This window comes from Ochotona princeps, chromosome 17, assembly GCF_030435755.1.
Source record: "Ochotona princeps isolate mOchPri1 chromosome 17, mOchPri1.hap1, whole genome shotgun sequence".
In the NCBI taxonomy this organism is placed as follows: Eukaryota; Metazoa; Chordata; class Mammalia; order Lagomorpha; family Ochotonidae; genus Ochotona; species Ochotona princeps.
In genome coordinates, this window is record NC_080848.1 from 11545456 (window position 1) to 11559467 (window position 14012).

At 50.3% G+C, this 14012-nt stretch overlaps 1 protein-coding gene across 2 annotated transcripts; it reads right to left on the reverse strand.

Moving 5' to 3' along the window:
- Nucleotides 1-2706: 2706 nt before the first annotated feature.
- LOC101534264 (intercellular adhesion molecule 5) lies at nt 2707-13326 on the reverse strand. Of its 2 annotated transcripts, none has more exons than XM_004597358.3 (8): nt 13135-13326; nt 8774-8846; nt 7197-7463; nt 5042-5362; nt 4548-4826; nt 3934-4203; nt 3103-3345; nt 2707-2949 (listed from the first exon to the last, which is right to left on the reverse strand). In XM_004597358.3, the coding sequence occupies exons 2-8, from the start codon at nt 8823-8825 to the stop codon at nt 2768-2770; spliced, it is 1614 nt and encodes a 537-aa protein (XP_004597415.2). In that variant the 5' UTR covers nt 8826-8846; nt 13135-13326; the 3' UTR covers nt 2707-2767. The 2 variants fall into 2 exon arrangements, with proteins under 2 accessions (XP_004597415.2, XP_058531285.1); XM_058675302.1 differs by having other exon boundaries at nt 8774-8870.
- Between the last annotated feature and the right edge of the window lie 686 nt (nt 13327-14012).

The window sequence follows — 14012 nt, forward strand, 5'->3', positions numbered from 1 at the left end:
TAAGCAATGTCAGTTGGAAATGGGAGTAATGCCCCAAGCTTCAGGACATCCGGGCAATGGCCTGGCTTCATTGTGGAGTGGTGGGAGCCACGTTGCTGCCACTGCCATGCAACGTAAGACAAGATTGGACGTCACAGCACCAGCCTGTGGAAAGGGCCAAATTCAAACTCCAAAGCACAGTTTTCGATGGACTTGTTTCATACTTGCACTGCCTTTAAAGGTGAAAACAGGATCCTAAATTGAAACACCAGTGGTACTAAGGAGTTTCCGACAGTAGAGGTGCTATAACAGCACTGGACAGCAGAGGGCGCCAGACCAGGACGCAGTGCTTGGCTCCCAGCTTTCCTCCAGTCCCAGACAGACCCCGGTAATCTGCTGCTTCTCAGGCACCACCCCAGCACCCAAGCTGCAGGACAAGGCCCAGCAGAGATCTGAGAGTGGTGGAAGCAAGGAGAGAGCCCTCAGGCTGGCCTAACCTGTGAGGTGCAGTTGGGAACAGGTGCTGGGTGGCCCCACCCCAGCCACCTCCACCACCTCGCCTGGCTGACAGGACATGGAGCTCTCTGTAACTCTTTATGTATTCCATTGGAAAGGAAGACTTAGAGAGGAGAGACAGAAAGATCTTCTGTCCAATGGTTCACTCCCCAAGTGGAGCTGAGCTGATCCAAACCCAGGATCACTTCTGGGTCTCCCATGAGGGTGCAGGGTTCCAAGGCTTTGGGCTGTCCTCCACTGCTTTCCCAGGCCACAAGCAGGGAGCTGGATGGGAAATGGAACAGCTGGGACACAAACAGGTGACCATATGGGAGGCCATTCTCGGAGGTGGAGGATTATCCAGTTGAGCTAAGGTGTGTGCCCCTCTGTAACTCTTTCCAATAAAAATAGATTTAAAAACAAAATGACAAGGAGACTAGCATTTAGCCCAGGTGGCTCATACCCCATCTCAGTATGCTGGGTTCAAATCCCAGTTACTCTATTTCCCAACTCAGCTTCCTACTGTGTCTCACCTAGGAGGCAGTGGTGGATGACTCAAGAACTGGAGTCCCTGGCACCCATGTGGGAGACCTAGGTTGGCATCCTGGTGCTTGCCTTTAGCCCGGCCCAGGCCTGTCCTGGGTATTTGGAGTGACAAGATCACAGACGCACTCTCTGCCTTTTAAATACAACGAAAATTTTTAAAAAAATTAAGAATTGAAGAGGAGTTGCTGCATGACCCGGGTTGTATGAACCTGGTGGGGCATGGGGAGAGAACTAGAAGAGATTCTGACTCTGCAAGAGCCTGGCCCACCTGAGGAGGGCCTCAAGGACTGCTTAACCCAAACTCTGAGCCCTGCAACCCTGGACACGCGCACAAGGAGCCGCCTGCAGCTGCCTGGGCCCAGCACTGCGGTGTCCTCCCTCAGCTCTGCGGCTGCTGACCTGCTGATCTGTGAACAGGGCACCCTGGGGCTCCCCCAAGCAAAGGCCCCAGCAGGCTTAGCCTCCAGCTAACTGTGGGAAGCAGGAAGTCCCACGTTCAGGCTTCTCCCACTTGGATTCACAGCACCTCAAGGTACTGGGCCCAGCGGTGGGGGTTAGCAGGGGTGACATGGTGCCTATGTGGTGCTCTTGATTCTGATGCGGAAATGGCTGGGAGCCTTCCCCCAGCTTAGGCTGCCCTGCACCCCTCTTCTAAACCTGCTGCCTTACTTCCCCAAATGCTCAATTCTCAAAGTTCTTGGTCTCTCTCTTGCTCTGTCCTTCAAGTAGATAAAAGTATTTTTTAATTTTTACTTTTTGAAGACACTTTTACAAAGCTTTCAACAATGACACAAAAGGAAAATACATTGATTCAAAATTAATTATTTTAATTTTTTCAATAACCAACATTTCAAACATTTCATGACTGATTTGGGAGAAAATAACTGGTTTTGCTGATTCTTCATGCCTTCTCCAAGGATGAGCACACATGCTCAGACAAGCTGAATCATAAAATCACACAGGGACACGGGGACAAGAGGCTTGCGCCCCTCGTTCACTTTGTAGACATGAAAATACCAGTTTCTCTGTGAAAAGGATGAGTAAACATTTGGAACTCTGACCTGAAGACCCATGGGGTAAAAAACAGGGGATGCAGAGATGATTATAATGGTTTAGGAAAAGGAACTGAGAGCTGCTTGGGGCTCAAATCTGTAAGGATTCAAGGAACAGCGTGAGTTTTCACTGTGGGCTGGCAATTTTAATCTAAGGAAGTTACTGTCTGATCCACAGGGCCCACTAGACAGTTACTTAGCTGGAGTGTAGCCACACACAGACACTTAACGTTGTCATTAGCTCGGCTCTGGGCCGTGGCATTCCAGAGCCACAGGGCAGAGGAGCCAAAGAAGGTGGGTATGGAAATAGAGTTGTCATTCTTACCCTTCGGTTTAGTTCTTGCCCTCTTCAAAGCTCTGGTTTCAGACTAAGAAAATTAGTTATCAGGAAATCATGAGAAATGACTTGCTCTATGCTACTTCTGATTATCTCTTTAAGCTGGTATTTGGGAGAAAGTAGAAATAATTTTTTCTTTTTAAATCTTGGCAAGACGTCGGAGATCTCACTGGCTGCATGCTGACAATGGAGACACCGGTGGCAGCGGGAACATCAGGGAGGAAGGCTAGTGTCCGGACAGCGAGAGCTCGGGGGCCTAAAACATGACTTTCTGCTCTAGCCACTCTCTGTCCCCGGGAACTCAGGGGCAGCAGTCCTGCTCAGTCCTGGAGCTGCTTCGAGTTAACAGTGATGCGAGTCACTGGTTGACCTGCAGCTGGTCCTCCTCCTCTTGGCTCTCTGCTTGCTGCCTATAGGGCAGCTTCCTCTTCTTTATTTTGCAGGGCTGGTAGTTCAAGTACAGAGCAAGGGTGACTACACCCACTCCCAGGGCGGCAATGATGATGACGAAGATGGTGGAGCTGACTCCTTCCTCTAACCCTGCTCAAGCGCAAATGACAAAGAATCAGAAAGTTTAATAACTCCACCCCCCACCCCTCCCACTTCTCGTCCCTTCTTCCTCAGCACAGTCACCCTTTCTTCTTCCTGTGCCCCTGCCCCGGGGCACTGCCAGCTGGACCAGGCAGAGCTTACCTTGTACGAGGACCCTGATGTCCTTGCTGACGGAGCCCAGCTTGTTGGTGGCAGTACAGCAGTAGAGGCCGGTGTGGTTCTTGGTTGCTTTGTGTGGCACACCTGGGGGGAAGAGCACCCCCTTCCAAGTACACACCACGGCTGGAGCCGGATTGCCCTTCGGAACACAGGCCAGCCTCTGCATTAGCCCTTCCACCCATGTCTGGTTGCCAGGGCAACTGGATTCCTCTAAGCGCGGCTCGTCTGCAAAAGAGAGGCCCCCAGAGACCTGCTAAGCCCACCATGCCCTGCTCCCTCGCACCCTCATCCTCACCTCCTTCTCCCTCTCTCAACCCAAATGCTGTCCCTTCCACCCACAGCTCGCTTCCTCCAACGAAGGACTGTCAGCTCCCTACTTGGAGGCCCTGTTCCAGACCTGGACTAAATGCTGATGCTGCTCCCTCAGGGTCGGCCCGGTGGTCCTGCTCCCACCCTTGTTCCGAATGTGAGGAGCTGGATGGGGCTGAACTCCAAAGAAGGGTGACTTTTCTACTTTTCAAACTTTCCAACAATTACTTCCTATGTTCCCTGCACTCATTAGCCTGCAGGGAACACTTTTCAGCCACTTTAATCACCCCCCTATTCCCAAACTCCCCCTTCCCTCAATTTTCTCCTCATTCACTTTCCAGGGAGGGAGGGTAAGGTATGCTTGGAGAGATTTTATTTTATGGTCTCCTTGCATTATTTTTTCAAATAAGAAAACATGTGGCAATTCTGGTCATGAAGCTACAAGATCTCTAGAAATGGCAAATAATCCTTGTTTTGACCAGAAAAAATCAGGCCTCTACTCACATAGGACATGGAGCTGGGTCACAGAGGTTTTAGTCAGTTGCCGACCCTGCACCTCCAAGGAGGCCTCGCAGGAGAAATTTCGGCCATCATCCTCTTCTGTGGCCGTGAGCAGCAGCCAGGCGGGATCCCCGGGGGCAGGGCGGGCTGGGGCTCCCTGAAGCCGGATAGTAGGGCTGGGTGACGTCAGGACATGTCCTGAGCAGGTGACATTCACATCTGTCCCTGCCAAGGGGTATGATTCTTCTATCTCCAGGACAGGCGGCGGGAATCCTGAAAGGAAAAAAGACACAAAACACACATTTCTCCAAACTGGGAGCCACTCCTGGACCCTGGATGCTAGCAGCGCCCTCTGGTGGGCAGACCTCAGAGGAAGGACTTTGGACACCATTACTTCCTCTGGAAAAGCTGAGTGGGAGGCACAACAGGGTGTTTCCGAGATCTGAACGTCTCATCTGCCAATGCCTTACAAAGCCGTGAGACCAGCAAGATGTGTTTTCACACACGAGAAAGGTGAAGTCTCCTGTTCACTTGAGATCGTATGTGACAAAGATGAAGGGGGGTTTCAGCGGCTGTGTGAGCTGTCACATGGGGAAGGAATGAGGCGGCTCACTTACTATAGACATGCACTGGCTGGCGGGCTCTCTGTTCCATCAGACCCAGAGCCACGAGGCAGGAGAGCTCCTGATCGCCGGGCTCCATGGCCCGAATGGTGGCGTTGGCCCAGGCCGTGTCACCCTCCCAGGAGAGGACAACATTCAGCTCCTGATCGCCCAGGGCCATGTGGAATGTGACTTCTCCGGCTGGAAACACTCCAGCCACCTCACAGCTCACTGTCTCTGCCATTCCAACTTCCAGAAGTGAGGAGACCCAGATCTGGGGGCTCTGAGAGAACTCTGCCAAGAAATGAGGAAAAGGAAAAAAAAAGAATAAAAGCCACAATAAACCATGTATTTGGAGGCTCTCCTCCGGAGAGAGTTCACAGCCCAAGCAGAGGAGCAGCTTCGTATCCTCACACCCTCCCCTCTGCCCCGGACCCTGCCGGACCCCTCAGTCCCAGAGGCCATGGCCAGGAGTGCAGGAGTCCTCCCGCACCCAAGGGCTGACTCACCGAAGATGCGGAGCTCCTTGGGGGCCGAGCTGCCGTGGACCAGCCCGCCCCCTTGTGAACTCAGGTCCAGCTCTGCACGGCAGGAGAAGCTGCACCTGTCGGTCTCCCTTTGGGCTCTGACACTGATGGCGACCTCGGCTACATGGGAGGCCGGAGCCAAACTCCAAAAGTTCTTTCTGTGCAGTTCTTGGTTACCCTGGAGAAGGGTAAGCGTGAGATTCTCCAGAGGTGCCACACTGGGGACATGGCACTTCACTGTGAAAGCTTCATCCACGGCCACCCATGCAGGCTGCAACTCCAAGATGACCTGCTCTGGTGGCTCTTGAAGAGAAAAAGATGGACACAGTGAGCGAGTGAGCAACCCCCTCCAGGAAGCAATGGCATGGGACAGGAGTCCTGCCTGTGATAAAACCAACCAGAAGGTTCTGTCCCTAACTGACTGGAATTGGCTTGCTGCCCGCCCTGCCCTAGCTGGGATGAGGTAGCCTGTTGGCTTCTGCTATTGCAAGTAGCTGGAGCCACAGATGAGAGACACGACAGTAGGAGAACTCCCTTGCTCTGATGGTCACTGCCATTCTGGAGAGCTTTATTCTGACAACATGTGCCTTGGGAGCGTTAGCGGCTTTTGGCAGCACAGGAAACCTGTACCCTAGCTTACCAAGGTGATTTTTCTAAAAAGATTTATTTTGATTGGAAAGGCAGATCAGATTTACAGAGAAGGAGAGACACAGAGAAACACTTCCATCCGCTTGTTCACTCCCCAAATGGCTGCAATGGCCAGAGCTCAGCCATTCTGAAACCAGAAGCCAGGAACTACTTCCGGGTCTCCCACACAAGTCCCAAGGCTTTGGGCCACCTTCTGCTGCCTTCCCAGGCCACAAGCAGGGAGCTGGATGGGAAGTGGAGCAGCCAGGACAAAAACCAGTGCCTATATGAGATCCCAGCGCTTGCAAGGTAAGTATTTGGCCATTGAGCCATTGTGCCAGTTCCCTGAGTTTTTAACTTCATAAACATCACACCTGTTCCTACAGTCACATGCTTTCTGCTGCTATTTTCAAACTGCTTGAAAGGCCTTCTTCATCTGTCCCCTCAGTTTAAACCCCTCCATTTTCATGAAGATTTCCTTAACTGCCTCACCAAGACCCTCCTTTCTCCAGTCCCTACTTAATGCTAACAACTTGCAGCAAATACTGCAGAACTGATTGTACTCTGTTTTTTAGTAATTAAGAAGTTAGCGGGCCCGGCGGTGTGGCCTAGCGGCTAAAGTCCTCGCCTTGAAAGCCCCGGGATCCCATATGGGCGCCGGTTCTAATCCCGGCAGCTCCACTTCCCATCCAGCTCCCTGCTTGTGGCCTGGGAAAGCAGTTGAGGATGGCCCAAGGCATTGGGACCCTGCACCCACGTGGGAGACCTGGAAGAGGTTCCAGGTTCCCGGCTTCGGATCGGCGCGCATCGGCCTATTGCGGCTCACTTGGGGAGTGAATCATCGGACAGAAGATCTTCCTCTCTGTCTCTCCTCCTCTGTGTATATCTGGTTGTAATAAAAAAATGAATAGATCTTAAAAAAAAAAAAAAGAAGTTAGCACAGGGGCCTACACTATGGTGTAGTAGGTTGGGCTGCCACCTGTAGTGCTGGCATCCCTTGAGGGCCCTGGTTTGATTCCCAGCTGCTGATGCAGGACAGGGGAAGACTTGGGCCGCTGCACCCATGTGGGAGACTCTGAGGTAGCCCGTGGTCCAGCCCCAGCTGTTGTGGCTGTTTGGAGAAGGAACCAGTAGATGAATGATCTCTCTGTAACTTTTAACTTTTAACTTTCATAAGTAAATAATTTTTTTTTCTTTAAGGAAGTCATCATTATTAACAGTTGCTTCATGTACTTGAACATTACTCCAAGCAGAGACATCTGCACGTCCTGTCTGGGCTGCTACTAATGTAGAAGCCGGAAGAAAACCACACACACCACCACCACCATCCCCCCTTCCCCGGTCCAGGAAAGCCGACAAGAACTGCCTCTGGAGTCACTACAGGTGGGCAGAAATCTATCAAGCGCCCTGATCTCTCACCTGAAGAAGCCCCTGGATTCATCCCTCACTAAGACGCATGTGCCCTTCCCACAGCCCCCTGCCTCCGTCCTGCGCCCTTGGCGCCACTCACTGTACACGGTGATGTCAAGGCTTGAGTCCTTCTGGATCCCCGCGCAGGAGAAGAAACACTGCAGCACTGAATTCTCCGTGAAGCCCTCCAGGAGAAACTCCTTCCACTGAGGCCCTTTGTCCACCTGGGTCTTCTTCAGCAAGGTCTCAATTCCGCCAGGGCCTGGGTCTGGGCAGGTGGTGCTGCAGTTGACCGTGAGGGGTTGCCCAAACTCCACCAGGGTCTGATTTGGCCAAATGGAAACTTCAAATAGCTCCTCTGAGAACCCTGAAATGAACCACAGAATACCAAAGAAACTGGCGAGTGCCAGTGAGACTCAGACTCAACACACGGTTCATCTAGCTGGTTCTGAGCTAGGAAATAAGGAATTGGCCCTGGGGGAAAAGGTTCAAGGGACTGAGCCAAAACCAGATCTTGAGTGAACAAATGATTTTTCCATTCCCTCTACTCATATTCTTTCACTTAATCTTAACCAAAAGGCTGAGCAGTGATCTACCCATCTTCTTTCTAGAAATCTTGTATTAGTGTTTCTTTGGAAAATCGTAAGTTGCCAAAAAATCATGCCAAGGAAACCATTCTGTTCCTAAACTTCAAGAATTCTTGGAAACTCCCCAGGACTGGCTGCTGGAGGTTGCTGAGGGGATACTGGGCTCCTGAGCCAAAGTGGTTTTACTATGATGATGATTGTCTATACCTCAAAACAAGCATTCTCCCAAATGATGATAAAGGATTGCCTTCACCCGAATCATTTGTGACTGTCTCAGGTGAATGATGATGAACTTGGGAAGGTGGGGCCAGGAAGTATGGCAGGGAACAAAACAAGCCCAAAACCAGACTGTGAGAACGACTGACCTAAGGGTAATTCCAAAGATCACTCATTTCCCATGGAACATTCCATCTCTTCCAGAATGAGACCATTCCATTTGGTTTTGATGCTGGGGCAACTGATGTTTTTGGAGTGTTTTTCCAAGTCCAGTCTGCTTGTAAAAAAGTCTCAGGTGCAGAGAGAGATGTCAGCTGGCCTTCATCTGCCCGTGAGGGTCAAGTGCCATGGTCTCCTATCGGCCTCCCCGCAGGTCCCCTCTGGCTAGCCCACATCCACCACCCGCTGCTTCTCCCAAGTACCAATGCCCTCTGAGCGTCACAGCTCATACTGCACTGTTACCCACAAAAGGCCCGGTTTCCATCTTGCCATCAGGAAAGTTCACTCTTTGCAACCGAGCTGTAGGCCCTGTGCTGCCAAGATCCTGTTATAGTTTGTTATCGCCAAAGGTGGCAACAAAAAAGTAAAAATATTCTTGAGAAAGCAAGACAGACATGGGATATTAGGGAGCCTAGCAAGGAAGGCCAGCTTCCTAGGGAGAGCTCTGATTTATGATTTGATTTATTCTGAATACAAGCCAGAGACGCATCGGTGTCAAGAAACAGGTTATCTCTCAGAAGGATCCAGATGAACCCTTCTGAGAGATGAACACATACGTCCCCCCCCCACCCAGGACTTCCAGGTTCCTTCCTCAGTAACCCAGTCCCCTGTGTCCCAACACATCCTGGTTAAACAAATTCTCACACAGCCTCACCTGGATGAGGGAGGGAGGCCAGCTGGACACAGGCACCAAACAGAATTTCCATCTTCAGAAGAAGGGTCCAAATCTGCTGAGAAAGGAAGACACGGGTCTGGAGAAAATGATCAAAAGCATTATTAGTAGTCCTGAAACCTCACATGGTCCGAAGAAACTGCCCCAAGAACACCCGCAGCACGGGCAGACTCAAAGAACTTCTGGAATCTGTTTCAGTTTGGCCTGACTGCACGGTAGAAAAGATGAGGGGGAAAAGATGAGCCATCAGGAGGGGGTTTCTGATGGGCAAGATTCCTGTACATGCTTGTATTGTACTGCTCCTTCTGCTAGTTGGCCTCCATCCCTTAGTTAACAGGAGGTTGTTCACATGGAAACACGAAAGCAGTTTGCAGGATGAAATTGGGCAGTGTTTCTCTGGCATTGTCCAGTGGAAAATGGTGAATCAAGAGAACAGGGTTACTGGAGTCTCATTCTCTGATGTCAGGGAGGAATTTTCCCTCCGGCCTCTCTCTCCAGGACCTCTGGGAACGAACTCCCAGTCATCCTCGGCTGACTGCCTCCGGGTACACCAAGCAAACTTGGACTGGCTTAGATCTTAAGCATTAACTTCTCTGTTCACCACTTATCTGATCCATGTGTTTTGCTTGCCCCATTTCACAATCCCTTACTTATTATCTCCTCTTTGAACTCACTATGTGCCAAACAAGATGTCTGAAAACCGAATATATTAAAGTATAATACACTTTGCTGAATTAGTATACTTACGAAATCATCATCACTACCCTAGGAATTCCTTGAATACAAAAAAAGCTATAATTTATTTATCTTGTATCCCCAGCACCTAGCACAGTGCCCAGGACATTATGGATATGCCATATATGAATAACTACTTTCTTAATTTTATATTTGTATTTTCATACATTGAATTATATGCAAGTCTACCTTTTTTAAAAAAAAAAGATTTATTTAGTTTCATTGGAAAGGCAAAATTGCAGAGAGAAGACACTGAAAGAAAGATCTTCCATCTGCTGGTTCATTCCTAAAGCGGCCACAACGGTGCCCATATGAGATCCGGCGTTTCTGTGACGAGACCTTAGCCACGGGGCCATTGTGCTCGGCCCACGAATCTACCTTCTGTGCTAGAATGGTCTTTTAAAAATATATTCATAGTCTAATAGGCCTGGACAGATTTGAACTCCCAGTATAACTCTCTCGGAAAACTAGAAGCTTAGTCCATCGATGACAACATTTTTCAAACCTTTTTGGGAGTAATTCAGAACTGGATTTTAAGCAATAAAATAAAACTTTTTATTAAACTAATCCATAATTTTTGGACAAAAATGACATTACTTAGGCACTTTTTTTTTTTTTTTTTTTTGCCAAACTTAGCTCTATGGGACTTTCATTTCTTTTCAAGAAAAGACTGTTATTAAAAATATGCTAAATATGGGCCCAGCACGGTAACCTAGTGGCTGGAGTCCTCACTTTGCACATGCCAGGATCCCATGTCGGCGTCAGTTCTAATCCCAGCTACCTCACTTCCCATCCAGCTCCCCGCCTGTGGCCAGGGAAAGCAGTCAAGGATGGTTCATGGCCTTGGGACCCTGCACCCACGTGGGAGACCTGGAACAAGCTCCTGGTTCCTGCTTTCAATCAGCTCTGTTCCAGCCGTTGTGGCCACTTGGAGAGTAAACCAACAGATGGAAGATCTTCCTCTATATCTCCTCCTCTCTGCATATCTGCCTTTCCAATAAAAATAAATAGATCTTTAAAAAAAAGGATGCTGAATCAAGATGGTAGAATACGGTAAGGACGTGTTTAAACAGATGGAGAATCATTAGCCAGTTTGAAGTAGAGAGGACACGTTCCAGGAAATAGGAGAGGACAGAACAACAGCAGAGGGGCACCTGGAGACTGCCAGATGCAGGAAAGCAGTGGCCACAACAGTGTGGTGCCGCAGTGACTGGCATTCAATAAGCAGCGATCTGAACTGCACCGGCTGCCAGAACTCCACCATCAACAAGATGGGAAGGGACGTTTACCGGGAGCCCAGGAGGTGAGCCCAGACAAAGAACTGCCCGTCCTGCTGGTCTGTCCCAGATGGGCAGTGCAGGAACAGGGTGAATTTCACAGCTCAGTCCGCACCCTAAAACTGATCAGGTGCCATTTTGCGCAGGGAGATACAGCAATGAGACAGGACTGTGCATGCACTGAGCTGGGAGTGAACTCATTTCTGGTTCAGTTAACTGCAACAACATTGCATCCTACAGATTCCACCCAGATAGATCCGGGTAGCCCTCATACCTGATGACCAGCAGATCAAGAACTCTAGTAGTGGCACATTAGGCACCATTCTGTACAGTGTGGCAAAAGTTGTAAGACTGTAGGGACAACACCCATATGGAAGACCCGGAAGAAGCACCTGGCTCCTGGCTTCGGATCAGCTCAGCTCCGGCCATTACAACTACTTAGGAAGTGAACCACTGGATGGAAGAGCTAGGCCACGCCGCCGGGCCCTGTAGCACAGTGTTTATATGTGGCAGTCGGTCTTACACGGACAGTCCTAGTAGTAACACTGTTATTGCAAAATTTGGAAAGAGCATTATCTTTTTCCACAAGTATTAACTCCTATGTAATACTGAGTATACAAAGACTGATTAAAAACTAAAATGATAAAATATAAGTTGTCCCCAATTTTTACTAACACCTAGTGGAAAGGCCCATGTCGCGTGTGTTTAAGAACATCTGCTTTGGGCCCGGCAGCGTGGCCTAGCGACTAAAGTCCTCGCCTTGAAAGCCCCGGGATCCCATATGGGCACCGGTTCTAATCCCGGCAGCTCCACTTCCCATCCAGCTCCCTGCTTGGGGCCTGGGAAAGCAGTTGAGGACGGCCCAATGCATTGGAACCCTGCACCCGCGTGGGAGACCCAGAAGAGGTTCCTGGTTCCCGGCTTTGGATCGGCGAGCATCGGCCCGTTGCGGCTCACTTGGGGAGTGAATCATCGGACGGAGGATCTTCCTCTCTGTCTCTCCTCCTCTGTGTATATCTGGCTGTAATAAAAATGAATAGATCTTAAAAAAAAAAAAAAAAAAAACAACAACACTGTGCTACAGAAAACATTAAATTGTTACCAGGCATGTTTTTTAAAAATCTGCCTTTCCAAGAAAAATAAATTTTTAAAAATTGATGTCCAAATTGAGATGCACTCTGTCAACACACACTTTATCTCAAAAACTTAGTGTGAAAAGTAATGTGAAAAATAATGGTTGAAAATATATATTTAAAAAAGACATCTCTTTTGGCTTATATAATCCGTAGAATACATCTCACAAACGTTTGAACTCAGAACATCGAAATCTGGGGCTGCCACTGTGGTGCTAGCCACTCCACTTCCGACCCAGCTGTGCCTGGGAAGGCAGCGGAGGATGGCCTAAGGGCTTGGAACCTCCGCCCACCTGGGCGACCTGGACGGAGTTCCTGGCTCCAGACTTCATCGCAGCCATCTGGAAAGGGAGCCTTCTGGTTGCCAACCAATGCTTGGGGGCATTAAACCTGGCCTGTGAGGCCCCGTGGCAGCCACCACTTTTCAGCCCCGCATGGCCTACCCGCATCCACACACCCCGCATCACGGAGGCTTTTCCCATGTTTCCCGAACTCAGCTGCTGAGTCCGGAGGGTCCTGGGCACCCAACTCTCCCCAGGGCTGCAAATCCAGGAGCACGGTGCCAGTGATTGCCGTGGAGGGCATCCCGCGCTCCTAGGAGGGGCCTTGTGGGCGATCAGCACCGATGAGGGAGGCAATAGATGAGTTCAGATAAACAGGAGGAACCCTAGGCACGTGTTAACACTGCTGGGAGAAAAGCAGCTAATAGCCGGCAGGCATCCTGGGCCTGGCTAATTTCCTCATCCTTGGATTGGCAAGATTGACAGCATTTTCAAACTATCAAGACCACTTCAGCAGACCCATCAGACCCCGCACCACATCGTAGACCCTGGGTCGATATCAGGTGGTCGTTCCCCATCCCTGAGTACTTGGGGCGGTTGGAAGGCTGGGTGTGGCTTCTCCCCTTATCTCCCCCCAGATACAGGAAGAAGACAAAATTCGGGAATAAAGATCTCACCCACTTTCCCCTAACTCCTGATCCTTCCCACCCTGATCAACTATGTAAACATCATCAAAAATTAAAATTTTGTTTAATCTAATGGGGACGCCGGGGGGTAGCGGGGAGGGAGGAAAAACGCCAACGGGCGCTCCTCGTATTGTCCGGCCCACTGAGCGGTGAAGACACGCGGCTCCCCCGAGCCAGGACCACGGAGACCTGACAGAAACCACGAAGACCTGAGGAGAAACTCGGCCTCACCGGGCAGTGGCCATTCGGACGCCCCTCTCCTTCGCAGGGCTGCCCCTCGCTGTCCCGGCCACCGCTCCTCCAGCTGATCCGTCGCCTCGCCAGCTTTGCTCTCTGGCATCCACCACACGTTGGACCTAGCAGACCGTTAGGTGGGCACTGTCAGGTGGCGGGCCAGACGATGTCCTAACCTGCCTAGAAACGCCTGACGTACACGCAAGCTCTTAGTCGGATTGGCTGAGACAAGTAAGGGGGGGGCTCAAGAATCTAAGCCGGCAGGGGTGGGACTGCCGGGAAGAGGCTGGGGAGCCTGTATTTTGCTTGGCAGAAAGCACCAATTTGACTGGAGGTTATCACTATTATGTAAAACTAAGTGTATATAAAGGGAAACAGTGGTGTAGCAGAAAATCGTGGTTCTATTTTTTAAAAAAAGCAAGAGGCTGTTCTCCCCGCTTGCCCGGTTGTGTGGTGGTGCTGCCCGAACACGTGACACATCCGTTTGCAGGGATCTGCACGTGCCAGCCACTTTCCCGCCTTGTCGGTAAGCATTGTGTGGAGTTAGGCCTCCTTTGGTTACTCTCTCAGAAATCTCCCAGAACCACTTGCTTAGTGTGGTTAGAAAAGGTTTAGTTTGTAGTTAGGCTTAGAAAAGGTTTTGTTTTTCATTTTGGGGTGGAGGGGAGGACGGGAGCTTGGTTAACACGAACAAAGGCATTTTTTCCACAGCCAGCGCTTGGCACACACAATCCTGGCATTGTAGGCGCTGACTTAACTCACTGGGCCGCAGTGCCAGCCCTCCATGCAAGTTAGACGCTTAGGCTCTCCGCTGGGCATGCCTGCACACCTGCTTGACTTCCTGGAGCTGCAATAAAGCCAGATGAGAATGAGCA

What these genes read in the sequence shown, in the direction of transcription:
- LOC101534264 (XM_004597358.3), bottom strand. Translation starts at nt 8,825, where the DNA reads ATGGAAATTCTGTTTGGTGCCTGTGTCCAGCTGGCCTCCCTCCCTCAT. An exon ending in CAAGGAGCTCCGCATCTTCG is followed by an intron (nt 4,827 to 5,041) that starts GTGAGTCAGCCC and finishes ATTTCTTGGCAG; the next exon opens with AGTTCTCTCAGAGCCCCCAG. An exon ending in CCAGCCAGTGCATGTCTATA is followed by an intron (nt 4,204 to 4,547) that starts GTAAGTGAGCCG and finishes TTTTCCTTTCAG; the next exon opens with GATTCCCGCCGCCTGTCCTG.